A 26,744-nucleotide genomic window follows, 5' to 3' on the forward strand; every position below is an offset into this window, starting at 1 on the left:
GTATTGGTGGTGATTTAGAGGTGGTGTGAATTCTGATAGGTTGTTTTATTTTTTGACAGGGTTGTGGATTCTTTCATATGTATTGTTCTGTTTTCCATCCTCGTTCATTTATCCTTCTTGTAATGTGGCATCTTTGATACTGTGGTTATGCGTCAAGCTGTTTCAGTAGTAGGCTCCTGGTTGGGTGGGTTTGCTCATTGATGTTGATAGGAGGTTGATAGGAGGTTGATAGATAATGTTGGTCCTAATTCTCTTAGGTGTGCCATGTTGGTGGGTACAATACAATGGCATTGACTGCATTTGTTGACTTACCACAGTGGCAATTGCCTCGCAGTGGTTATAGGGTGGGTGAAGCATGCATTTGTGAGGGTCTCATACAGTTTTTGCCCTCCTGTGAGTAGGTGTATCTTGGTCCCCAGTGTTTTCTGAGGTTTGTAGTGATATGCTTCGGAAGTGTTTGGAGTTGCGGTGGCAAAGGTTGGATTTCCAGGGGCAGAGGGCCAAGGGATAAAGTGCAAGGTGTTTAGGTTCATGGTGTCTAAATTAAGTTGTTGTGAAGATTTAGAAAGGTGGCTAATGAAAGTTCATAGAGGTTAACGTGGCTAAGTTAGAGCAGGTATAATTCTGGGTGTCTAGGTTCAGAGGTGGGAGGGTTTGAGGTGTAAAACACACTGGTGGCATTGTTCGGGTTGGTAAGGTTTGTGGGAATTGGTGTAGTAGGGGTTGGAAGAAGTAGGTTCTGATGGTTGAAGCACAGGAGTTTGAAGTAACCAGGAAAACTCAGAGAGGTAAAGATTCAAAGTTTACAAAGGATAGGTTCAAAGGTAGTGAGATCAAGTGACGGAATTTGGGTTGGCAAACATCAGATTTTCACGGTTGAGAATGGCTTAGTTTAAAGTGGCAGAAGTCAGCAATGCTAAGTTTCAGAGGGCCCAAGTTCTAGTCAGCAAGACCTTTGGGTGGAAAGTTCAAGGTTGCAAAATTACAGAGTGTTAAAGTTCAAAGCTGCAAAGAGCCAGAAGTCAGGGCTCAGGTTTAGCAAAATTAGCCAGAACCAGTGGGTTCAAATTGGCTAAGGTCAGAAGGCGGCAGAGTTCGCGGGAATCAGAGAATGGCTTGATTTTAGATTTCGACAGGAGTTCCCTAATAGGGAACTTATCTTTTTTCTCTTGATCTTAGATTTCTAAGAAGGGGCCTGATGTAATGTGAGTTCTTCAAAAATGCTTCCTCTTGTCCCGAGAACACCGTTGTGCATCATAAATTGGATTTGGTTGATACACATTGTGTGGTTTGTGGAGGTTTATATGTTGTGATTGCCAAAAGGTAGATGGTGGGCTGGTGTCAGGCAATATTGATTGTGTTGTGGTGGGAGGTGGGGAAGGGTCGGAGAGGGGGCTTGGGAACTCTCCCTGCATCAGTGGTAAAATATTTGTTTTAAAAAATCCCAAATTGAAAAATATATCCTCCCCCTGTTCATTGAGCGGGCATGCCTTTTACATTCCCCAATCAATACACTTCCAAGCCAAATCCCAAAGCATGTAATGCTGCAAGTTCTTTAAAAAAAATAGACAGTAAAGAGAACCACCTGTATCTTTAATTGTATACATAAAAGTCTCACTTCGAAAATGGAAAGAACACAACGCTATACACCAAATGCAAATGGGTGCACATTCATATATAAAATTCCAAATTTGGCACTGCTGTAAAATATTTACATGTTCATAAATATCTCTTCCAATGAATGAACATTTAATTTACTATATACGTGTACAGAAGGTAACCGTGGAATTAACAGTGCAATGTGCACAGGCACCATATGACAGAGAGGGGGGCAGGGGGTATTCGAGGGTTTCCTAACTAAGGGAAGTCCCTTCTATCCACCCCTTGCCCTCGGAGGACGCAGACACACAACCAGATCGAAGCAGATTGGGCACAGGGGGAGGGCGTACAGTTTGGTCATTTTGTAGTAATGAAGTTAGTTCCCCATGAAACCACTGTGTTGTGCAGAATTGTGTTGTGGAAATGTGTTGTTATTATATGCCATATTTATAACTATGCACTGATGCATGGCTATGCCATGTTGTCATGTAAAACATATTCTTCAGAATCTACCTTATTTCATGTAATGTCATGTTATGTTATGCCATGTTGTGTCGTGTTCGGTTCATTCTGCACCTCTCACCACATTAGTGGCATAAGAGTGGGGAGATTTGTTCGTACAGTGCTGTGTGTTGTCCCCCCACCAGGCATGACCAGGGGCTATGTGTGATTAGCAAAGTGCAGCATGGTTAAACACATATGAATGACCTGTAAAGGCGTTATGTTACAGGACCAGCGTTTTATATCCCAATGACAACTAAGGCATCCCCAATATTTGTGTTTTTTAGGGGATTCCCACCTGCCTGCACAACAGCTTACCTTTACCCTCTCACCCCTTGTAGAGGGGGAAGAATGAAATGCCCCCACCAGCCTTTATGTGCAATCGAATATTAAACACCTAAGGGTGAACACCCTCAATTATGCAGTCATTTGAAGATGATGCCCCTAAAGCCATGGAAAACATGTGGTCAAGGGACTCATTATAGGCAGCATGTAAAGGCTGGTCAGTCAGTGGGCTCAATTTCCTAGACCCCCAAAGCATGACATGGAGTGTTCTGGGTGTCCCCGAAGCATGACACAGAGTGTTCTGGGTGTCCCCGAAGCATGACACATAGTGCTCTGGGTGTCCCCGAAGCATGAAACAGAGTGTTCTGGGTGTCCCCGAAGCATGACACGGAGTGTTCTGGGTGTCCCCGAAAGCATGACACAGAGTGTTCTGGGTGTCCCCGAAGCATGACACAGAGTGTTCTGGGTGTCCTCGAAGCATGGTGTGGAGTGTTCTGGCTGTCCCCGAAGCATGACACGGAGTGTTCTGGGTATCAGCAGATGTACTTGTGGCAGCACCTGACCACCTGCTGATCAGATGGAACCTGGTCTTGCTCCTGCAGCAGGGCGAGGCCATCCCATATTGGCAGAGAAGGAAGGATAAAGGCAAACGCTCTAAGAGATAAGATCATGCTCTGAGGGATCACATGGTACAAGGTCGATTAGCAAATGCTAGACAGGTTCAATTACACGTGCAGGGATACAGAGTAGGGTAAGCAACTTTTGCCCATTAAAGTATTGCAGAACCATGTCAGACGTCTAGAAAGCAAAGGGCAAATGTCATTGTAAAGTGACTTCCCACAGAAGTCATAGTGCTGATTTCAATATCACAGATCATCTCTTTTGAAACACTAAGGTGCCACTGATGATTACTTAAATATTTTAAAATGTAAATTAAAATGATCCAGATGAGCACTCCTTTAAATGAAGGGAAAACCTAGCATAGCCCTTCAAAATAATGACCATACATGTGCTTCGAAGCACTTATGTGATCACCTCACAGTCCATCATTCCCACCCCTCGTTTCTAATTTACATTTCTTTATTTCGTTTTGGTCGTATAACATGTCGTCATGTTCCATCTATTTGTTGGTCAATGTCATGATACTACAATGCCTGTTGACGAATGATTGCACATTCCAGCCAATTAGAGTAAGAGGTGGGTACAAAAGGTCAGCGGCTACATACATAGTACAGTGGTAAACATAAAGTGTTAGATCATAAAGAACACAGGTAACAACCAGCAACAGTGCCAGCCCCCAGCTGCCTTTAACTTCCCCCATTCCACACTTCGCCATATGGGAGCTGACTTGGAAGTGGCGTGTCAGCGTCTGGACCCAGAGCAGTGCCTTTGGTCACATAACTCCTAAACACATCTTTTCTGTAATAGAACAGAATTTACCAAGACAGCTGAGTATAGTGAGTGTCTGCGGTATGTTCAAGGTGGTCTATCGCCTGTTGCCCTCAATAATACCAACAGCAGCTCCTCCCATTGCTTCCATTTGGTGGTTTGGGTGAGTCTGTTTGTATTTTATCACATCATTGACGCTTCCGCCTTTGTCCATCGTACCAGTCCAGTCACCCATGTATTGAGATTCGGGGCGCCTGTTGATTTCCCGGTCATGTCTATTCTATTAATGGACAGGACATTTGCTAAATTTATGAACTTGGTCAGCCCTTGTTTGCGTCCCGATTTTGTTGTAAACCGAGGAGACAAACTGACGGTCGCATGGGGCTCCCCTGGATCCCAGCCTCGCCAAGTGTGTCAAATGCCAGCTCCCAGAACTCCGTGATTAGTGGACAGATCCCGAACATGTGAATGAGTTCCTTTCTACAGAAACCACATTATTGGCTGGCATATACCCATAAAAGCAATACTGAAACCAAAAAAGTACAACTCTTAAAAGGACACAAATGTGCTGTTGCTGAAGGAGTGGTATGAGAGAATGCTGAATTCAGTGTGCTCTCACATTTGGGCATTGTGTGCATATCGTAAAGGCATTTATGTGTACATGTTGTCGATGGGCAGGAATAAGCGAAAGTAGCTTCCTCCAAGACACTTATTCACCAAGGCAATACTTGTGATGTTCGTATATGTCCATAAAACTTAATTTCCTTCTTGGTTTGTAATTTTCCACTAGTACAAGTAATGGATCTGTTCATATCCTCCAGAGGGACACTTCCCACCATCGGGTGTGTTCATTCAAGACCAGTGTCCAGGTGAGAGGGGGTAATCCCTCTATTTCCCTTTCTGCCCTTCAAATGAAGTTGCCCCTTAGTGGAATGGTTCTGAGATTGCACCCACATAGAGTTGAACTGTAAAGAACACGTTAATTTCTTTGATGTTTCTTGCCGAAGGCCAAGAGCTGTTCCATGTTATCCAGCTTTGCCTTCCCCTGTCATGTTCTCCCACGGGCAGATGACCTCCTTTACTGAGTCCTTGCAGGCAGCATGGCAGCTATCCTCTTCCTCTTCAGAGTCAATGGGGTATATACGGCATTCCACGGGAATATCAACTTTTATCTGGAAGAAACTGAAATGAAAATTGGAAAAACATGAAATATTTTCAGAAATTACATTCTTAATTTATTTACATCATTTGAAGATTTATACAAGGTGTGAATGCAACTTAAATTACCTATGTGCAATTTGATATTTAGATGCAGATAGAGCATAAACTTTAAAAAAGTTTAGAATAAAATGGGTGTTTAAACAATTTTCTGAATTTGCAGGTAGTGGACACAGTACATGTTACTCAACATAGTCACTTTTGTACTGGTAGTACTTGTCTCTTTTCTCCAGACTCATGGATGTTCACAGTGCAGAAACGAAAACATTGTTCTGCTCTAGATACAAAAAGTTAAAAGCAAGGAGGGTGTCCATGGCTCTGACCATGCCCAAGCTCGTCTCCTCCTTTTGCACCCACTAGCTTTCCGACACTAGTCCTTTTCCTCTCTGCCCATGCTCTGACAGGGTAACCTATTACAGAAAGGCGGACAGAAGTGTGGGCCATCTCCAGAAAGGGGAAAAATGACCAGATTCACTAATGTGTTTAACATGTAATTAGTTGTATGGACTGTCACCCTTTCTTCAGACTTATGAATTACAGTACCCAATGTCCCTAGAAAGAGGGGTCAGGTGGGCCTAATACACTCTTTGTCAAAACTGTACACCAACTCTCAAGATTGGGTTTTGGGACTTTAAGTCATCAGAATAATTCCTTAATGGATGCAGAAGGTGTACACAATATTGTATAGGGTTCGACTGCTAGCAAGGCCTGCAGTTTGCTAACACATTATGCTCAGGTGACCGCCTCCAAGAACACCATGTTCTATGTCAGCCAAAACGGAGAGCACAGCATTCAAATCTAAATGGTATTGATGCTTTCTAATGATAGGAAACAACTGGAGATCTCCTTTTGACAGCATGATGGCTTATAGAAAAATGCTTGCTCTCAGAATTCCTGTATACCTCGATCTCAAACAGTCATAAATTGCATTATAATCCCATTTGAACAGCTCTAAACTCCAAACCAGACCGGATCAGCGTGTAGACAAAAATTAAATATTCCTGTGAACTCTGACAGAGATTACTTTCACAAATGTCCATTCAGAACTATTGACTTGTCAAGCCTTTTCTTCTCAAGCATAATTGGAAATATAAAGACATTTACAGAAACCTTTCAGATTGTTAACTGGAAACAAAAAAAGCTTGGTTTGTTTTAGAAAGTGTTTAAAAATGATTTTCTTTCTTTCTATGCGGAAAGCACAAGATAAGAGAACATTATCCTACTTACAAATTGTTTTACAAAACAAATGATATATCTGCTTTGTTATATTAATAAGTGTGTTGCAACTAGTTTGCCTTATAATTAAAACATAGAAGCAGAGAGCACAGAGAATGCAAAATCCTATGCAATAGTTTCTTAAACAAGAACATTATTTTGAAAATATTAAATTGCAAGCTGCAAACACATCTGATGTTCATGAAAACAAAGCAAGACACAAGTACAATCTATTATAGGTAAGACACTAACCAAAGTTAAAACTATTCTTTAGGACGCACTGATTACGACACACTGATGGGAGAAAATGTATAGATAATGTACTGACATCTTTTATAATTTGGCCAAGGCAAATCTTGTTCATGCACACCAGTTCATATGTAAGTGACAGATAAAGGCAAGATTGGCTTCATTTCAAATGTAAACAAACAAGGTGTTCTGTTCTACTGTTTCTACTGATTACATGGATGACATCAATATTGCTAGGATTTGATTGGCTAGCAGGGAAAGAAGGGTGTGACTAACCCTTTATAAACAAGCTGGTTCTGCAGCCTGGAAGGTGTTCTCAAAAATTCATTGAAGGCTGTGCCACCATGGACCACAAAGGAACGGGGCCTAGAAGTCACTGCTGACCCACATGATTTGGACCTGCCTATATAAGGAAGCAAGCAGGAACTTAATTTCTAGGCCACACTGTAATTCTAGTCTGTGAACCTAAAAATGTGCACTTTTCTAATGTTTCCAAATGCTTTAATTATAATGCTTGCTTCAATAATTTGGAGGGTAGCACTAAATTACAAAGCTCAACTGCCTTTGAAACACTCAGCACACAGCGTTCTTATGCGATGCGCCTTGAAGGAGGTTTTTTTTTAAATTCTAATTTCTTATACCGTTTCAATATTTTGGATCTGAAATAAGCCAAGTTTGCCAAATTTGGCCCATTTTTGTGACATATGTTTTCTTTGGCCGCCATTAAGAGACCCCTTTATGTATGGTTAGGTTAGCCTTTCAACTTTCCCTGTGCTGGTGAAACACTGAGATTTAGTATGATACCCATTTTGGCACAGTTTCGATATATATAACCTATGTTGCCCCTTGTACATCTTTGGCCGGGATAAGGGGCACCATGAAAGCACAGATAAAGGGCAAGAGAAATCTTTGCATGAGGATTTCAAATGCCTTATTTGTGATAGGTTTTGACCTTTGGTTGTAAATTGCTCTTGTGTTTTTCTTAGTAACTACCCATAGAAGCCATGGTCTGTTTGATAGAGTGTTTAACCCTTTCCACCTAATGGATTATCCAAAGGTTGGTCTGTATAACCTCACCTGTCCTCTGGCTTGCCAATCCATAGCATCACAATTGTGAGTATGATTGTATGTTTTACTGGGAAACAGTGGCTAATTACACATTGGGGATTGGTTGTGGGTAGTTTTAGAATTATGGGTATGTACTCAACTATTTTATCATTAATATCAGGAACTGCATATGTTTTGGCTATTCTATATTTAATGTCCATGCACTACCACCACAAGAGCATACATGTGCATAGATGCTAAACAAGACAGTGAGAGCATTATTTGTGTTTCTATTTATGAGTATATAATACACTATGTTGCAAGTGCAAAGTGGTTTACTGGTAAAACTGTGTATGGAGGATATTGATATCATATAATGTTTATCATACAAGCAAGGGTAATAAGCATTGATACATGAATTCACCCGGAAGGTAGACCCACAACAATATTGCAATCAACTGGAAGCCTGTAAGTTGCTCAAGGCTAGAAGCTTCTCTTGCACTAACGCACAGATGACCAACCTTCTCCAGAGCCTTGCTTTGAGTACATAACTAATCTCTGCCACAAACCTGGAACAGGCCCAGATGGGCATTTAGACCACCTTGAGGGTGGAGGTTAAGCTTTGGCATGCTGGGTATGATGTAAATCTCGATTAACATTGCCTGAATACCTCAATGGGTCCGATGGGAAACAAAGGAAAAAAACAATGTACTGTGGATTGGCTTTTCCCTTCAGCATCGAGTGGAAGAAATGAACGCACTTGGTCTTTTACTGGTGTCTCATGGAATGGGCAGCACGTATGATGTCAATATTCACCTTGAAGAGACTGTAGGAAGGGTAATCTACTCAGGAACCAGACAGCCAACCGCTTGGGTAGAGGATAAGCATGCATATGCCTTCCTACCCCTGCTTAGATAGGAGGTTTCTTCTGCCTGGGACCCAAACTGGTCCCTCAACAAGCAGTTACAACAGGACAAAGAGCCAGAAGTGCTATGGCCAGATTGGTATGATCAGAATCCCATAGTACTGGATGCTACACTTGAATTTGTGCATTTCTTTTTCCAGCACAGGAAAGGGGGAAAAGGTGTAGCACTGAAAGCCATTCATATATGCAGAAAAGCATAACCTATCAACCAAAATTAGAGGTCCAATCAGGGAAAACCCACTTGTGAAAAAGTAGTGATAGAACCTTACAGTACAGGTATCACTCATGGGACGGGTGATAGAGTCAGCTCCAGGTGACTGCCTCCAAGCTGAGCATCCCCACTAAATGCATAGCTACCAGATCTGATGTGATATGGCCCACTCCCAAAGATCCACCAAGACGTGACACATATCCTTGCTCTTTACATAGTTGTGGTGTTGTGCATAAAAAGCAATGCTCACCAACAATTTGATGTGAATTGATATGTCTTTATAGACCCACATGTTGTGCCTGTTGCACAGACGTACTCTGATGAGTCTGTCATCACAGACAGTAACGTTTCTGGAGAACTCACCTCTATGGATCCATATGGAAGCACTTAAATTCAGAAATTCATAAGCCTGTGAGTCTCTGCGGATAAGCCTTTAAACCCCTCAACCCAAACAGGCCCACCACTTAAGAAGTGAGTACACAGTCGTAAATAAAGCAAGTTTATTGTACAAAGCTCTGGGGAGCGGTTAGATGGTGTTGAAGGACCAAACTAACCCAAGTCAAAACAATTCCACACCAGTTCACATCTTTAATACAGTTTGCAACAGTTAAAACACTCCCAATTACTTTATTGCAGTCCAGCCCCAAACATGATTGGATAGAAACCTCATCAAAGGAATCCCATTTTTTCCCAATTCTTCCATTTTCATTGGCCAGTCTTATCCTGATAGTCATCTTGAGATCATTTTCAGAAAACACCTCTTCTTAGGATTCATCCACAGTAGGCCATGATGTCAGTACATGTTCAACATTGGTATTGAAGCATAATTCATTACTAGAAATAACTGGCCTAGGGCCTTAAGCTTCGAGTGTGATTGCACAGGTCTGATTGCATATTTTAGCAAATACGAGGATGGCCTGAATAACCAGGATCTTCTTTGAACTACTGATTGCAATCTCAACTAGCCCAGACTCGTGGCACTTCTGAAGCCATACTAATTTATGCAACCACTACTCCAGAACCTCTAGTTCCGACCTGTAAAACCAATTGACCACCGGATGCCCTGGCCTCGGACCCCATTTCTATTGTCAGCTTAAACAAATGACCAACCCCCTCTATGCGACTTAAATACAATGAGCGAGATAACATTTGTTCACTTGTGGAACTGCTAAATCATAAACCTTCGTCCTGTTTGCAAGCTGACCTTCTTACTAGATGACTCATTCTTCTTTCAATCAAATAATGTCGCTGCTACTTAAAATTAATGTGCAGCAGCTTACTGTGAAGGTTAAAGTTACAGATTTACTCATTTTCTGCCAGCTGAAAACCTGAGAATGTCAGTTTAAAAGTCAAAATGCATTTTGCGAGAGAGCCCCAGCTACCATGTTTTGTGCAAAGCACCCCATGTGTAGATTGTGTTCATGTGGCATTTGCAGCTTTAATACTGTATCTTTCTACGTGGGTGAAGATGGAATATGTATATATTCTAAACAACAGTGACACTAAAAGTGACATATTCCATCCATAATTAACTGCACTCGATAAATATGAATTTGCAACATTGCCCCCAGTTCACTGCCATCCCCCGTCATCAATACAGCACACGCAGCATGAACCCCTCACAATCATGGGGACCCTTCTTGACCACCTCAGCAAATCCTTTAGATCCACTATGCTGAAGCAAAAGCACACCCGGTGCAAGGGCAATACCTTGTACTCTGGAGAAAAGACCAGACATGGGATCATAGCACAGATCGTGCCTAAGAAGAGGATGCTTATTTTGGGCGGCTTATGAATTTTGTCTCCTCCACCCCAGACAAATCCTCACTTTGCAAAAAAAGAAAAAAGTATTTGGCCACGTCACATTGATTCTGAAGTTTGGTGAGGTCTCGTCAAGGGGCGGTCAAAGTTATAGGGGGTCCCAAAATGTGTGGTTTTCCCCATGGTCGCAATGGAAAAAAGGTTTTGCTCACGTCTACAGCTCAAATCACTGGACATACTTTCACCAAATTTGTGGCAGGAGCGGCAGCTTGGTCCCGAAAAGTGTGCTTTTGTAAATTTGGAGTAAATCAATCCAGTAGTTTTTTTTAAACTACCAAAAAGTAGGTACAAAAAAAGAATTAGTGATAACTGGGTTTGGTCCGCAGACTTTCTTCCCTGTTCGGTCCGCTGACAGGCCTCGGATTGGCTCATAGGGTGGTGTGATGGCCAGGGATATCGGGAGTGCCCACTGATTGGATGGTGAAAAGCGTGAGGTGCGGCAGATTTTCCGATAAGCACGCCATCTTGTATTAGCAGATAACAGCCGATGTCCGCAAACACCAAGTTAAAAACATATTAAAAAAAACAACATTGCACTTGTCAAACTAATGAAACAATCTCTGGGGATGTGAGGGGTGATAAGGATGGGATGGGATATGGCCTTAGAAAGCCCAAAAAATGGTGTTTTTTAAACTCTGATGTCTGTCGATGTCGTGGGCAGTCGTGTGATGTTTGCGGCCATCTCAGATGTTCGGGGGTGTCTACGCTTATTTCTGCATTACAGGGTTGGGGAAAAGAGGTTTTTGGATCACTTATAACTTTGGCGCCACTCAATGAAACTAATTCTAGATTCTGAATGGTTTTGCAAAGTTTGGTGGGATTTTTTCAAGAGGAGGCCAAATTAGAGGGGTTTATCAATATTTTTAGATGGCTTATAACTTTGTTGCTGTTTCACGAATGTGGACAAAGGTTTTCAGAATGATTATAGACCAAAACATTTTGACACTTTAAAAAAAATAACACATGGGCGCATTTGCAGCAAACTCGTGCAAGAAGCACTGGCAAGGAGCATGGTTTTGTAAATGTGTCTGTGTTTTATTTTTTGAAAAGTGTCATAATGTAGGTACAAAAAATAGTGATATTTGTGACTGAGGTATAGCCTGTAGCCATGGGCAGTGGCCAGATTGTCTGGGTCATGGCATAAGGTCATGACCCAGAAAATCGGGCTACTGGCAATGACAACAAGGGATGAACAATGGTGTTAAAGTGGCCATGTCCACCATGGACCGGCTATGTGGTAAAGATTTTCTAAATTGGGTTAGGTTTGAAAGGGAAAATAAAATGTGCTTATGGGTGTAGGTTGAAGTGCTGGATGGGATTGCAGCAAATATGCACAAGGAGAGTCGGCACGAACTGGAAAGCATGTTTTATTTTTAAAAGTGTAAATAGCAAGTACACAACACAGTGATATAACTTTGGTATCTGGGCAATGGGCAATTTTTTATATTCTATCAGTGAACAAAACCGCCTGACATAGATTTGTCAGTAAACAAAAACAAGTGGCCCAGATATGTTATGTCATCAGTGATGTCATCAATGACATTTGTGATGCCATCCTTGATGTCCTGGGTGTTGGTCTTAGCATTGCAGAGTGTGGGTGCGAGTTATGGTTGCTTAGCTTACCGTAACTGGCGAATTTGTGACGTTTTTTGGTTTTACTTGTAGCCATAGCGTCCCTTTAACAAAGTGTTTTTATATATATATATATATATATATATACATATATGTGCAAAGCCTGGCAAAATGCCAGAAGGTACTTTCTCCCCTTGGTGAGCACTCATTGGGGGTGATAACAAGCCAAGGTTAGTACAGTGTTCATCAAGTGTTCACCATTTGCCATAAAATGCACACGCCTCTGTGTAGGAGGCCAACTGGGAAGTGGTGGTATGAGTTCTTGAGATCCATGGTGAGCAACCAATCATCTTGATGGAAGCAGGTCAGGATCTGGGAAAACAAATGCATCTTCATGGCATGGTCTGGATGGTACAATTTGAACCTGTGGAGGTTCAAGATTAGGCCTGATCCTCTTGTCTTTTTGTCCATGGAGAGCTCACAGGAATAAAATCATAGACCTGAAAGCTGAGCCAGGACTAGTTCAATAGCCTCATCTTCACCATAGTTGAATCTCTGCTAGCGCATGAGGTAACAAAATCTGGAGGGAGAGAACAAACGTTTTTTGTTATATTGTGTCCCCCCTTGCTGTTGTAATGTGCTCTTGTTATGGAACCCTTGGTGGAATTTTGTCATGCATTCCCTGCTGGAGTGTTGAGGGAAGGAAAGTGTCAGATGGAGATTGAAGAGGTGGCTACAACCGGCTCTGGGGGTTGCGGTGCTGTATGATATTAATAAATACCTCTGATGACACAAGCCTGTGTGTGTGTGAGGGACATCTTTTCAGAACTACTACTGACAGGAACCAAGTATCCTCTATGACCACTCTCCAAGCCTGAAGATGTTTGGAAACCCACATTCTGACCAAGAAAGAATACTCCACAATCCTGGCCAGTACCCAGCAGTTCTTCTTGGCTGGTGGAGAGCCCTGAGCCGAGGCTGAAAAAGCTACAACCCTGTAAAATTTAGGAGCTGACGCACCAGCTAGTTGCTTTGGAGAGGGCTTGGTTATCACGACCATTCATTTGCACTTCTAGAAGTATTCATCTTTAGTGATGAAGAAAAACTGTTTCACATTGAATGGGAGGTTGAAGAAAGACCCTCTCTTCTACTGAATTGAAGAGGCTTGACAAGTGAGGCCAGGCCCCCCTTCAGATATCTGCACCAATATTTATGAACCTTGCTACAGTCTTGATGTGGTGTATGAAGGATGAGAAAGGCTTCAATGCTTGTCCAGGGACAGATATTGCATGTAGCAAGCCATCATTTGCCATATCATGTTTTTGCACCCCGCCAGGACAGTAACCACAATAGCCTGACTGAGATGCAGGGAAGCGTTAGCATGAATTGTACCTGTGACTGTGGGAGCAGAATGGGAGGTTGCAGTCACCTTTTTATTGCAAACAGAAGTTGTCTCCACAGATGGCTGGGCTACAGGAGGGATGCAACGCCACCCACACAAGCTCTTCCGGTCTGGTCCAATAAGGTGTGTCCAGCTTCCTGCTCACCACTGACATGGAATAAGAAACCCACCACATATCACCCACTTCCTTGGCCATATTAGAAGTCAATGGCATAACTGGCATGTCCTGTTTGGAAGAGAGGATTGAAGTATAAAACCCTGTCTCTGAGTGGGATAAGCCCTGCTCCTTCAGCCCTCTACTTCCCTTCACCAGCCACATGAGCATATAGAACACTTGAGCCCTGCAGAATTCTTCCTTATCCAGAGTAGATGCCTGATTCACTAAATGAAAAGGATCTCAGAACCTTGGTAGAGCTGGGGAAATAGCCCCGTGGGTGGGTGTGCACCGGTGAGGCTTAGAGGTTTACCAGCGCTACCAAAAACAAACCTCTGAATGACAATGGCATCACAAGCATATATGTGGCCCTCTACAATTGGTTTGGCACCCTTGTACCCTTCTGGAATATTCCACATGCTAGCAGCATGCAGGCTACCACTCCAGGTGCAGGGAGGTTCGGTGTGATCATGCCTTCCCTCCCAATTAGCCCAAGATCTATCATCACTCTTGCAGTCTGCCTGTCAATTAAGGCTTTGGACTTGGCAGTGCAGAAGCTCTCTGTGCCTGGGAATAAATGGGAGTATGTTATTGGTTTTGGTGTAGCTCCACTCAATGTCTATTTTGATCTGACCATGTGATTGGAGACCGCATTCTCAAGCTCTTTACTACATTTAATATTATTAAATGATGAACTTTTGATGCCTTCAGTGTTTTCCCATTCCACCTCACACAAAAGTTTGTTTCTTTCTCACGTTCATGTAACTACTGGATGGCCAACCAGGCTCACAGTGGCCTCGACTTCTTGGTGCTGGGCCAGCCAAGCCTTTCTAGAATTTCTTCTCTGCCATCAGTTATTTTCAACTGGGCCACACTGAAATCCCTTTCCAATAATAATAATAATAATAATAATAATAATAATAATAATAATAATAATAATAATAATAATTATTATTATTATTATTATTATTATTATTATTATTATTATTATTATTATTATTATTATTATTATAAGCCAATCACAGGGTGTCAGGCCCTGCTAAAGTGCATAATGGAATATCCAGATTCTATACATTCCTATTTATATACGTTGCCGCAACACTGCAAACTATTCACTAAGTAGCCAGCCTTAAGATCCCTTTGTCTACTTACGTTACTGCATCTGTACAAGTGTAAACTGATTGTGCATCTCCTTCAGTGATTGTGTAACATGAGCATCTTCATCTCGAGCCCAAAATGTCGCTCATCTTTAACACTTACTCTTCAAATCTTATAGAATGTCTATGTTCTTTTGCCTCGTGCATCTTTTCTGGGTGCTTAACGCGACGTCACCAGTCCTCTTTCTCACTCATTTTCACACTTCTTCCGGGACTTTGTCCAGAAGCCCATCATATTTTCGTGAATGTATATATGGTTTTCTCAATGGATAGTTTGTTTCAAGGATTCTTTGCGGTACAGACATCTCACTGGTACTGCACGTGTTGCAATTTCCGATTCCCAACATATAGGCAGCATGGGGGCGGAGCTTTTAGTGGTGATACGTGACTCCTTCTCTACAACTTGATCAGACCTACCACAAAAGGATGGATCAGAGGATGCTACCAAAGAATAGCCCTCTGTGAGGTTTGCCTTCTTCCAACCCAGGCTGATTCTATGATGCATCCAGGATCCATGATCAATCTACAGACTACTCACATGACATCTGACTCCCAAAGCCACAATCTTTGAAAGATCTTTCCACCTCCAAAAGGGGCTTCAACTGGGCTAAGAACAGCACAGATCTCATAACAACTGCACAAGATGCAATCATTCCATCTGCCTGAGGCTGTCTGCAGTGGGCCTGGTCCTCCCACTGGTTCCTGCTGCTAAACTGAGCACAGCATCCTCCATCCAGTCTGCTTCCCTCAGCCACCTGCACCACCATCAAGCAATGAGCAGAGTGGCCGGGCCAGGACTCCATCTCTCAGCCTGCCCTGCTCTGTTTGCCCGCCTCCCCTTCCCACCTTTAGCTGCTCCTCACCACTTCCAGTACTTGACTCCTTGCTTTATGGTGACACAGCAAAGGGCAAACAGCTAAGGGCAAACTTCCAGTCTTTACTCCATCCTCTTTGCCTCCCTCTTCTCCTTTAAAATACTGCTTTGCTGTGCCCTGCTACTTGCTTGTGAGTACCAATTACATCTTTGCTCATCCCCGCCCTCACCATGCACTGCTCTTACTCTCTCTTCCTTACTCTTTTACTTCTCTCTTCATTCTCCTCTTCTCAAACCCATTTCAACTCTCTTCATATCCCAAACATCTCTTTTCCTCAACACCACTCATCTTCTCACTCACCTACTCTCTCTATTCACAAAACCTCAGGCCCTACCATTCATCAAAAACAAAGAGGTGATGGCTGGAAGGTTTAGAATTAATCTTAACCACTGGCAATGCTCTGGGCAACCCTCCAGACCACCGTTCTTTGCCTGCCAAGCCATTACAGAAGGGAAAGACCATATGCAAATCAGGCTTGGCCCCACCCCAAAAGGGGCAGTCCAGCCCGAACTGCTAGGCCACATCCCTTCTGCACGAGACCACAAGCATCCCCAAACATGTTTCGCCCTTGTTGGGGCTCATCAGTGAGGAGTAGCTTGGGTCTCTAGGCCCAGCAGGCACGGGACCCACGTCTGGGCATACCCGTCCCACTTGGGGTGACATAGCAAAAACAAAGAGGTGATGGCTGGAAGGTTTAGAATTAATCTTAACCACTGGCAATGCTCTGGGCAACCCTCCAGACCACCGCCATCACCTCTTTGTTTTTGCTTTGTCACCCCGAGTGGGACGGGTATGCCCAGACGTGGGTCCCGTGCCTGCTGGGCCTAGAGACCCAAGCTACTCCTCACTGATGAGCCCCAACAAGGGCGAAACATGTTTGGGGATGCTTGTGGTCTCGTGCAGAGGGGATGTGGCCTAGCAGTTCGGGCTGGACTGCCCCTTTTTGGGGTGGGACCAAGCCTGATTTGCATATAGTCTTTCCCCTTCTGTAATGGCTTGGCAGGCGAAGAACGGTGGTCTGGAGGGTTGCCCAGAGCATTGCCAGTGGTTAAGATTTATTCTAAACCTTCCCGCCATCACCTCTTTGTTTTTGCTTTGTCACCCCGAGTGGGACGGGTATGCCCAGACGTGGGTCCCGTGCCTGCTGGGCCTAGAGACCCAAGCTACTCCTCACTGATGAGCCCCAACAAGGGCGAAACATGTTTGGGGATGCTTGTGGTCTCGTGCAGAGGGGATGTGGCCTAGCAGTTCGGGCTGGACTGCCCCTTTTTGGGGTGGGACCAAGCCTGATTTGCATATGGTCTTTCCCCTTCTGTAATGGCTTGGCAGGCGAAGAACGGTGGTCTGGAGGGTTGCCCAGAGCATTGCCAGTGGTTAAGATTTATTCTAAACCTTCCCGCCATCACCTCTTTGTTTTTGCTTTGTCACCCCGAGTGGGACGGGTATGCCCAGACGTGGGTCCCGTGCCTGCTGGGCCTAGAGACCCAAGCTACTCCTCACTGATGAGCCCCAACAAGGGCGAAACATGTTTGGGGATGCTTGTGGTCTCGTGCAGAGGGGATGTGGCCTAGCAGTTCGGGCTGGACTGCCCCTTTTTGGGGTGGGACCAAGCCTGATTTGCATATGGTTTTTCCCCTTCTGTAATGGCTTGGCAGGCGAAGAACGGTGGTCTGGAGGGTTGCCCAGAGCATTGCCAGTGGTTAAGATTTTTTCTAAACCTTCCCGCCATCACCTCTTTGTTTTTGCTTTGTCACCCCGAGTGGGACGGGTATGCCCAGACGTGGGTCCCGTGCCTGCTGGGCCTAGAGACCCAAGCTACTCCTCACTGATGAGCCCCAACAAGGGCGAAACATGTTTGGGGATGCTTGTGGTCTCGTGCAGAGGGGATGTGGCCTAGCAGATCGGGCTGGACTGCCCCTTTTTGGGGTGGGACCAAGCCTGATTTGCATATGGTTTTTCCCCTTCTGTAATGGCTTGGCAGGCGAAGAACGGTGGTCTGGAGGGTTGCCCAGAGCATTGCCAGTGGTTAAGATTTTTTCTAAACCTTCCCGCCATCACCTCTTTGTTTTTGCTTTGTCACCCCGAGTGGGACGGGTATGCCCAGACGTGGGTCCCCTGCCTGCTGGGCCTAGAGACCCAAGCTACTCCTCACTGATGAGCCCCAACAAGGGCGAAACATGTTTGGGGATGCTTGTGGTCTCGTGCAGAGGGGATGTGGCCTAGCAGTTCGGGCTGGACTGCCCCTTTTTGGGGTGGAACCAAGCCTGATTTGCATATGGTCTTTCCCCTTCTGTAATGGCTTGGCAGGCGAAGAACGGTGGTCTGGAGGGTTGCCCAGAGCATTGCCAGTGGTTAAGATTTATTCTAAACCTTCCCGCCATCACCTCTTTGTTTTTGCTTTGTCACCCCGAGTGGGACGGGTATGCCCAGACGTGGGTCCCGTGCCTGCTGGGCCTAGAGACCCAAGCTACTCCTCACTGATGAGCCCCAACAAGGGCGAAACATGTTTGGGGATGCTTGTGGTCTCGTGCAGAGGGGATGTGGCCTAGCAGTTCGGGCTGGACTGCCCCTTTTTGGGGTGGGACCAAGCCTGATTTGCATATGGTCTTTCCCCTTCTGTAATGGCTTGGCAGGCGAAGAACGGTGGTCTGGAGGGTTGCCCAGAGCATTGCCAGTGGTTAAGATTTATTCTAAACCTTCCCGCCATCACCTCTTTGTTTTTGCTTTGTCACCCCGAGTGGGACGGGTATGCCCAGACGTGGGTCCCGTGCCTGCTGGGCCTAGAGACCCAAGCTACTCCTCACTGATGAGCCCCAACAAGGGCGAAACATGTTTGGGGATGCTTGTGGTCTCGTGCAGTGGGGATGTGGCCTAGCAGTTCGGGCTGGACTGCCCCTTTTTGGGGTGGGACCAAGCCTGATTTGCATATGGTCTTTCCCCTTCTGTAATGGCTTGGCAGGCGAAGAACGGTGGTCTGGAGGGTTGCCCAGAGCATTGCCAGTGGTTAAGATTTATTCTAAACCTTCCCGCCATCACCTCTTTGTTTTTGCTTTGTCACCCCGAGTGGGACGGGTATGCCCAGACGTGGGTCCCGTGCCTGCTGGGCCTAGAGACCCAAGCTACTCCTCACTGATGAGCCCCAACAAGGGCGAAACATGTTTGGGGATGCTTGTGGTCTCGTGCAGAGGGGATGTGGCCTAGCAGTTCGGGCTGGACTGCCCCTTTTTGGGGTGGGACCAAGCCTGATTTGCATATGGTATTTCCCCTTCTATAATGGCTTGGCAGGCGAAGAACGGTGGTCTGGAGGGTTGCCCAGAGCATTGCCAGTGGTTAAGATTTATTCTAAACGTTCCCGCCATCACCTCTTTGTTTTTGCTTTGTCACCCCGAGTGGGACGGGTATGCCCAGACGTGGGTCCCGTGCCTGCTGGGCCTAGAGACCCAAGCTACTCCTCACTGATGAGCCCCAACAAGGGCGAAACATGTTTGGGGATGCTTGTGGTCTCGTGCAGAGGGGATGTGGCCTAGCAGTTCGGGCTGGACTGCCCCTTTTTGGGGTGGGACCAAGCCTGATTTGCATATGGTCTTTCCCCTTCTGTAATGGCTTGGCAGGCGAAGAACGGTGGTCTGGAGGGTTGCCCAGAGCATTGCCAGTGGTTAAGATTTATTCTAAACCTTCCCGCCATCACCTCTTTGTTTTTGCCCTACCATTCATCAGACTTCCTCTTCTCGCATCTACCCCCAGCACCTCTCGGTGTCCGGACATTTCGTCGAAAGTCATTTCGTCGAAAGACATTTGGTCGATGTAATTTGGTCGTAATTTTATTTATATATATATATTTTTTAGGTTGTAGTTTAGGGAAAAAAAGGGTTTTTTAGAAAAAAAGGTGGTGGGGGGGACCCCCCCAACAAAAAAAAAAAGTGAAAATAAAAAAAAAAAAAATTCGACCATTTGGGTTTCGACCAAATGGTTTCGACCAAATGTCCTGTCGATTAATTTTTTTCGACGAAATGTCTGGCAACCGCACCTCTCTACTTGGCAGACTGAACATCGGTATGCTGCTATATCTCACTCTCTTTATATAGGTCGTTTGGAATGCACAATCTGTGTGTAACAAATATTTCCTTTACCTCTAACTTCCTTCTTTCCCATTCTCACTCTCCCGACCTCATTACACTTACAGAAATCTGGATATCTCTCTCAGACTCTTCAATCCTTGTTGTCCTTCGCAACCCTGCCTACATCTTCACCCACTCGTCCAGCCCAACTGATAGGGTGGTGGTGTAGGACTGTTCACATCTTCTAAAATTCCAATCTCTACAGCTCCCCTAACTTTCGCTGGTTCTCCCTCTTTCGAATACGCTATCTCCAAAATCACTGCTCCCTATGGCATTCATATTATACCTCTCTATCAGCCACATTGGCCCACTGGTCAATTAATTGACCAACTCTCCCAACTAACTGACTCCCTTCCTCCACATTGCACCTCATTGCCACTGATGACTTTAACCTCCCGGTCTCTCCACTCCTCTATCCACTGACTTAGATCTGTTCTCCCTAACCACTCGCTCTCTTCTGTACACTCTCTGCCCACCCATTGAATGGTAATTATCTTGGCCTTATTCTCATTTCCACTCAAATCTCTGTCTCTAATATCACCACTGCTCCTTCTCCCTCTGATCGTTCTATTGTCGTTGCCTCAATATCCACTCCTACTTCCACTCCACTCTCTCCATCAACCACTTCCATTACCAAGCACGTTTCCCTCCTCCAAATTCTCTATCTACCTCTCTGACCTACACCATTCTCTCTCCTCCAATGCAAACTTCACTGTTTCATACACTGATAAACCTCTCACTAACCTTAACGCTGCTCTTAACACTCCATTCTCCTCTGACTTCCTTCATACTGCATTCACTCCTAAACCCTCGTCTCCAAAGCCTTGGATTACACCTGCCATCTGCACACTGAAAACAATGGGGGAAAACGTTTGCACTTGGCAAAGATCTAGACACTCTTCGGATCTGCAACTCTACCTCACTGCTCTTCAAAACTACTTCACTGCTCTCAACTCTACCAAACGTGACTTCTGTCTCTCTTTCATTTTGTCTCAGTCCTCTCAAGCTAGGAGCCTCCGTACATATCTCAACTTAATTTGATCACCTCCTAAACTCTCCTCCAAGTCCTCTGAACTTTCTGCTAACAATGTAGCTCTCTACTTTGCTTGATAAAATGTCCAACAATTACCCTTATGCCACCACTTGCTCACTTTTCTCTACTATCTCTACCCTCCTCTCATGCAACAATGCCTTCCTTTGCCTCCACTACTCCTAATGAGATTCTTGACCTTTTCCTCAGGGCTAACACTTCATGTGCTCCCATCAACCCTCCACACCCACACATAGTGAAACTCTTGGCTCCCAGTGTTGCTCCATATCTTACTTCCCTCTTCATCTCCCCTCTTGACAGTGCCAATTTTCCATCATCCTGCAAGTTCACTACTGTCATACCTATCCTTAAGAAGCCTGGCTTAGACCCTAACTGTCCTGTCAACTTCCACCTTCTACCTCACTATTTCAAAATAAGAAAGCATGTAGTTTTCAGCCGGCACACTGACACACACAAACTTCGGGGTCCCCTTCAATCTCTTTTCTGACAATTGCACTCTACTGAGTCAGCTCTCCTCAATGTCAGCAACTACATCTCTTCTGCTCATTATGCTAATCATTCATCTATTCTTATTCTTATCGACCTCCCTGCTACCTTCCATACCATCAACTATTCTGACCTTCTGTCAACACTATCTCACCTAGACCTCAGGGAGAAGGTCCTCACTTGGTTTGCTTCACATCTCGCCCCCCCACCCCTGACATCTCCAGGTCTACTGGAACAGGCTTTCCCCCTACTCTCCCACCCTCCTTACTTTTGGTGTTTCACAAGAGTCAGTCCTGGGTACACTTCTCTTCAATCTCGTTGTCTCTGCTCTTGGCACCTTGATCTTCTCCTATGTCTTCTCCTACAAACTCTTTGTGGATGAGACCCAGATCTTTTTCGCCTTTCCTTCCTTATCCGATAAGCCACAGTCAATAATGTCTAACTGTCTATCTGCCATAGAATACTGGATGGCATCTCTGGTTGGCATCTCACTCGTCATGTCCAACTCCACTAAGAATGAAGTTCTCTACTTCCCAAAGAGGGTATCTCTTCCTCTCCCCTCTTCTATTTGTCTCTCCTCACTACCTTTCCTACTTTGCTTCTGCTTGTAAACTTGGTGTCATCTTTGACCCATCTCCCAATGTCTTGCTCTTCATCCCCAAATCTGTCACTGCGGCCAGACTTTATCTCTTCAACATCAGCAAAATAAGAAATGTTCTCCCCTTCAACACTGCAAAACACCTAAGCACCTATCTCTTGATCTGACTACTGAGCCAGCCTACTCTATGGCCTTCCTAACTATATGTTTTCACTGACAAAGTAACTTTGCTGTCTGTGCACTCTTCAACCTTCCTACCTTCACACCCATCTCCCCCAGGCCATCGTCAGTTAGGCTGGTTGTCTATGAGACAGTGCAAAGTGTAAACTCATTCTCATCTTCAGAACTATACACAGACTTCCCCACCCTACCTATCCTCCCATCCCACTCCCTACTCTGCCCTCACTCCCTACGATCATCCTTGGGTCACCTTCTTGCCACCTCTTGTGCCCCTTGCACTCCCTCTCAGTTCTGCTCCCTTCCTCTCCTCGCTCCCGTAATCTGGAATGTTCTACCTCTCGCTCTCCACACTACTCCTACTCTATCTATATTTAAATCCAATCTGGTAGCTCTCCTTCTTTCTGCGAGATAAGAGTGATACATTCTTAGCCGCTTGTTCCCCCAATCACATTGTGTGGAAGATCTCACAGGAAAAGTGTGTCCTCTTATGCATTCCCAGAGAAGAAGCAGTCATTCCAGGCACCCTCAACTGGATCCTAGATTCCTTGATGGAGGTGCTGGGTGTGAAGAGCCCACATCACGGAAATCCCAGTGATCAGAACAGTGTTTCTTGCTGTATAGCAGGGACCCAAACCAGAGAGCCAGGATCGACAACCTCAGTAAGAGAACTAGATATATCCTTAGGAGAGGCCTTGTTACCGCTTGGAGCTGGTGGACCTTGACCAATGTACCAGATTTAAGGCTCCTAGGGCCATCAGGCTTACCACTTACTGAGGCCTGTAGCCTGGAGGAGGCTCCAAAGGGCCCTAAGACTTACTGCGTACAGGAGCAAATGGCTTGGACTTAGATGAAAACCACACCTATGCTTGAAAGCAAGACTTAGCCCATGACGACCTCAGTATGTATACTGGTTTTAGATCTTTCTGACACCATGGTGGGCATCCCGGGGGGGAATCAGGTTGACTAGCAAATCCAGACAAATGTACTGATCCCCATTGTGGTGTGCATGTGAGAAAAGGGGGTGAAAACACTGCCACACTCATTTTAGACTAATGCTTCTTTTTCCACGCCACAAATTCTTGGAACCTCATTGTGGCCAGGCTAGATACCAAATATATCAGCATACCGGTGAAGTCTGTTCTGAAGCGCACAAACCAAATGTTAATCACAAAGGGTGTTGTAGAACAGGGAACTGAAGGAACAATTGGGGCTCATTACGAGTTTGGCGGTGCCTGAAAAAAGCGGAGGTAATTCTGTTTACCTCCAATTCTGCTGCACTGCCGAACTACAAGTTTAATGGTATTACCTCCGGCGGAATTACCGGATGGTAATACTGCTGATATTTGGAGGTAAAGTGGAGGAGTGACCTCCTGGAGATAACTGCTCCACTTTACCTAAAAAAAATGGAGATATTACCATACGGTAATTCCGCCACAGGTAATGCCACCAAAAATTCATTAAATGAGGATTTATACTGCCAAACCGCCCCTTGTCATCCAGCAGTAATAATGTTGGACCAAGTGATGGTAACGGTAATACCAGTTGGTGGTATCTCGGTGGTATTACTGCTAAAATACCACCAAACTCATAATGCGCCAGTCCTCGGGAAACTGGGCTGGGCATTTGGTGTATCACTGAAAATCAGAAATCAGATGAAACAAGAATACAAAGTGCAGTATCCAGCAGTTCAAGAACAACACCCAGTCTGGGAAAATAAAGCGCTCAATCCTTGGTAAAGCACAGAAAAATGGAAGCTGGGCTATAGTAGGATGAGTGTGCCTGGATTAGGGCAGAGACTTGTGTCAGGTTGAAAGCTCACTTTTTACCACCTGGCCGTCTATGTTTTTTGCTGGATTGTCTTATATTTATAATATATATAATACTTTATTGTGGTATAATCCAAGAAATGGATTTTACACAACACATTTTAAACACATTCATTGATACATCACTTATCCATATATAAACATTTATACTAATATAGGTTATATAAAGAAATAAGTATAATAGAAAACAAATATATGCAATATAAAATGTATCAAATATATATCAAATACAAAAGTTAAAATATAAAAGCCCAGGACAGCGTAGTGTCCCAACAGTATACTACACTACCATTGGAATCACATTTATAATCATAATTACAGTACGAAAGGTGCCTTCTAATTCTACTGATGTTATTGTTATTATTATTTAATGGTAATTGGTGTCCTTGTTACTGCTATTCCTGTGTTGGTGATAGTAAGGGCATAATTTGTGTCCATACTCTAAAAAGGGACAACTGTAAACTAAGAGATTCAGTATTTAAACACATATACCAAAAGTCATCCTCAATAATTGCCTCATAATTATGGACCCATTTATCATATGCATTCATATATATAGGGCCCAATTTAGGGCACAGGGTTAACACATGTCTAGTGGTTTCCAATTTTCCTGCCCCCTGGCAGATACGGCATATCCTGGCCTCCCCAGGTATTTTCAGTCGTGGTCCTATGATAGTCAATACAGGCAACTGGTTGATTCTTAATCTTAACAAGAAATTTCTCACCTCAGGGGCCGGGCATAGTAACAGATATGGCTGCACTTTTAAATATCTATATGAGACATATCTAACCGCCTCATATCCCTTCAATTTGGACAAGTGGTCTAGGTTTGCACACCAGTCCCATTTATTCAGCTTGTCCTCAAATGCCTTTTTTTGATGGATGTAAGGTAATTTGCTCAAGCTTATATAGGACCAATCAATTTCCCTAAATAATGTTTCATTCAGGTCTTTGTAATTAGTATCACGTAGGTGCCTTTCTGTGTCGTAATTTTTTCCTGCCAGGCCCAACAGTTTACAATGGGGCTCTGCACGCGATTTTAAGTAGAAAGCACCTCAGGCCCGAAGAGCTCTACCTCTCAGGGAGATGAGGCCCAGTTCTAGGCGGAGATATAGTATCGAGCAAGAAGGACCCAGTCCCAGCACCATACGCCAGAAGTGGCCTTCCAAAGTGTTAAGCCAGGTTAAGTCTTGCATGGCCAATGCCTCCAAACCGTAGAGAACTGCCGGCACAAAACATTGAAGGTAGAGTTTCAATATACCAGCCATACTGAAGCCAGCCGTACCCTTTGCGAATTTACACACCTGGAGTGTAATTAATTTCGCTCTCCGTGTCTTGTGTCTTATTATGGCATCATAGTTTGTGGGTGCTTTAAAGTCCAAGCCCAGGTAGGGATATTGTTCTACAACCTCAATTTTACCCACCTTGGTATCTATACACGTGCGATAAGGTCCCTTTCGTGCTATTGTCATTATTTTTGTCTTTTCCACATTAATTACAAGTCCTATCTGGGTGGCATACTCACCTAACTCAATCATCATATACTGTATACCGGACATCGTACGATCTAAAAGAATCAAATCGTCCGCATATAGCATTCCTATTACAGGAGTGTTACCTAGTTTCGGGGGGCAATTTGATTTTGTAGCCATATAATCTAGCAGGTCAGCTATATATATATTAAATAGCATGGGTGCGGTTATACAACCTTGCTTGACTCCCATGTTAATATTGATATTATCCGTAATATCACCTTGATCGTTAAGGCGCACCCTGGTAGATGTATTGCTATATAAGGCAATTAATATATTTAGAATCCACATCGGACATTCCAACGCCTTTAATTTAGACCATAATATGTTCCGTATCACCAAATCGAAGGCGCTACTAAAGTCTACAAAAGCGATGTATAGCGTGGAGTCTTTGTTGCTCGTGGTGTTGTTGATTAATTGGTCCAGTATCCTGATGTTATGTGTAGTGCTAGATCCCGGCCTAAAGCCAGTTTGTGCATAATTTAAAATGCAGTTTTCAGTAACCCACCTTTCTATTTCTTTAAGGACCAGAGTATTAACGATTTTACTGGTGACGTCCAGCATAGAGAGTTGCCGGTAGTTAAAAGGTTTAGTCCGCTCCCCCTTTTTATATATCGGGATTAGTATAGATTTTTTCCAGGAAGTCGGTATCTGACAATTTCTACAGATTCTTGAGTACAAGGTGAGTAAAAGTTGTGCCCAATTATGTGGGTCTTTCTTCAAGACTGCATTAGCTAAGCCATTTGGGCCGGGGGCATTTGATGTTTTTAGATTCAGAATACATTGTTTTATAATCTTATAGCTAAGGGGGAGGGGTCATATTTTTACACAACCCAAGCTATTAGTGATGTTCATGGTCTCTTTATAAAATTTGTTAGAGATGTAATCAACCCACGTATCCCTTGGAATGGGATTAAGAACTCTCATTTTCTGTTCACCCCCCGCCTGGGCCAGTATCTGCCAAACACTACGGCTATTCCTGCTACATAAAGCTACTACAAAATTTTGCCATTGTTTTCTTTTTTGAGTTTGCCGGTACATTCTAAGCCATCTCCGGTATTTTCTTTTTATTGCAGCCATCTCAGCCTTGTACTCCTCTTCATTACATTGGATAGTCTTATGCGTTCTGATGCTTCTAATGGCTCGGCGCATAATACGTTTTTGGTCTCTTATGTTAATATCAAAGTTTGGTTTTCCCCTTCTATTCCAGCTCAAACCTGGGCCCTGGGTACCCCTAAACAGTGAGTGAGTCAGATGTGTGATCCAACACTCAATGTCTTCCGGACTCTTTCCCTTCAATAGCTGATTAATGTTAATGCCGTTTGGGAAGGTG

General features: G+C 44.2%; 1 protein-coding gene across 1 annotated transcript in view; it reads right to left on the reverse strand.

Moving 5' to 3' along the window:
- Window positions 1–1,574: 1,574 nt before the first annotated feature.
- Window positions 1,575–26,744, reverse strand: part of RGS9 (regulator of G protein signaling 9) — a 1,220,104-nt gene continuing 1,194,934 nt past the window's right edge. Inside the window, exon 19 of the mRNA XM_069655056.1 lies at window positions 1,575–4,956. Coding sequence (XP_069511157.1) covers window positions 4,800–4,956 — 157 coding nt within the window. The 3' untranslated portion in view covers window positions 1,575–4,799. The remainder of the gene's footprint in view (window positions 4,957–26,744) is intronic.

The sequence above is a fragment of the Ambystoma mexicanum genome, chromosome 3q (genome assembly GCF_040938575.1).
Source record: "Ambystoma mexicanum isolate Mex_15411 chromosome 3q, UKY_AmexF1_1, whole genome shotgun sequence".
In the NCBI taxonomy this organism is placed as follows: Eukaryota; Metazoa; Chordata; class Amphibia; order Caudata; family Ambystomatidae; genus Ambystoma; species Ambystoma mexicanum.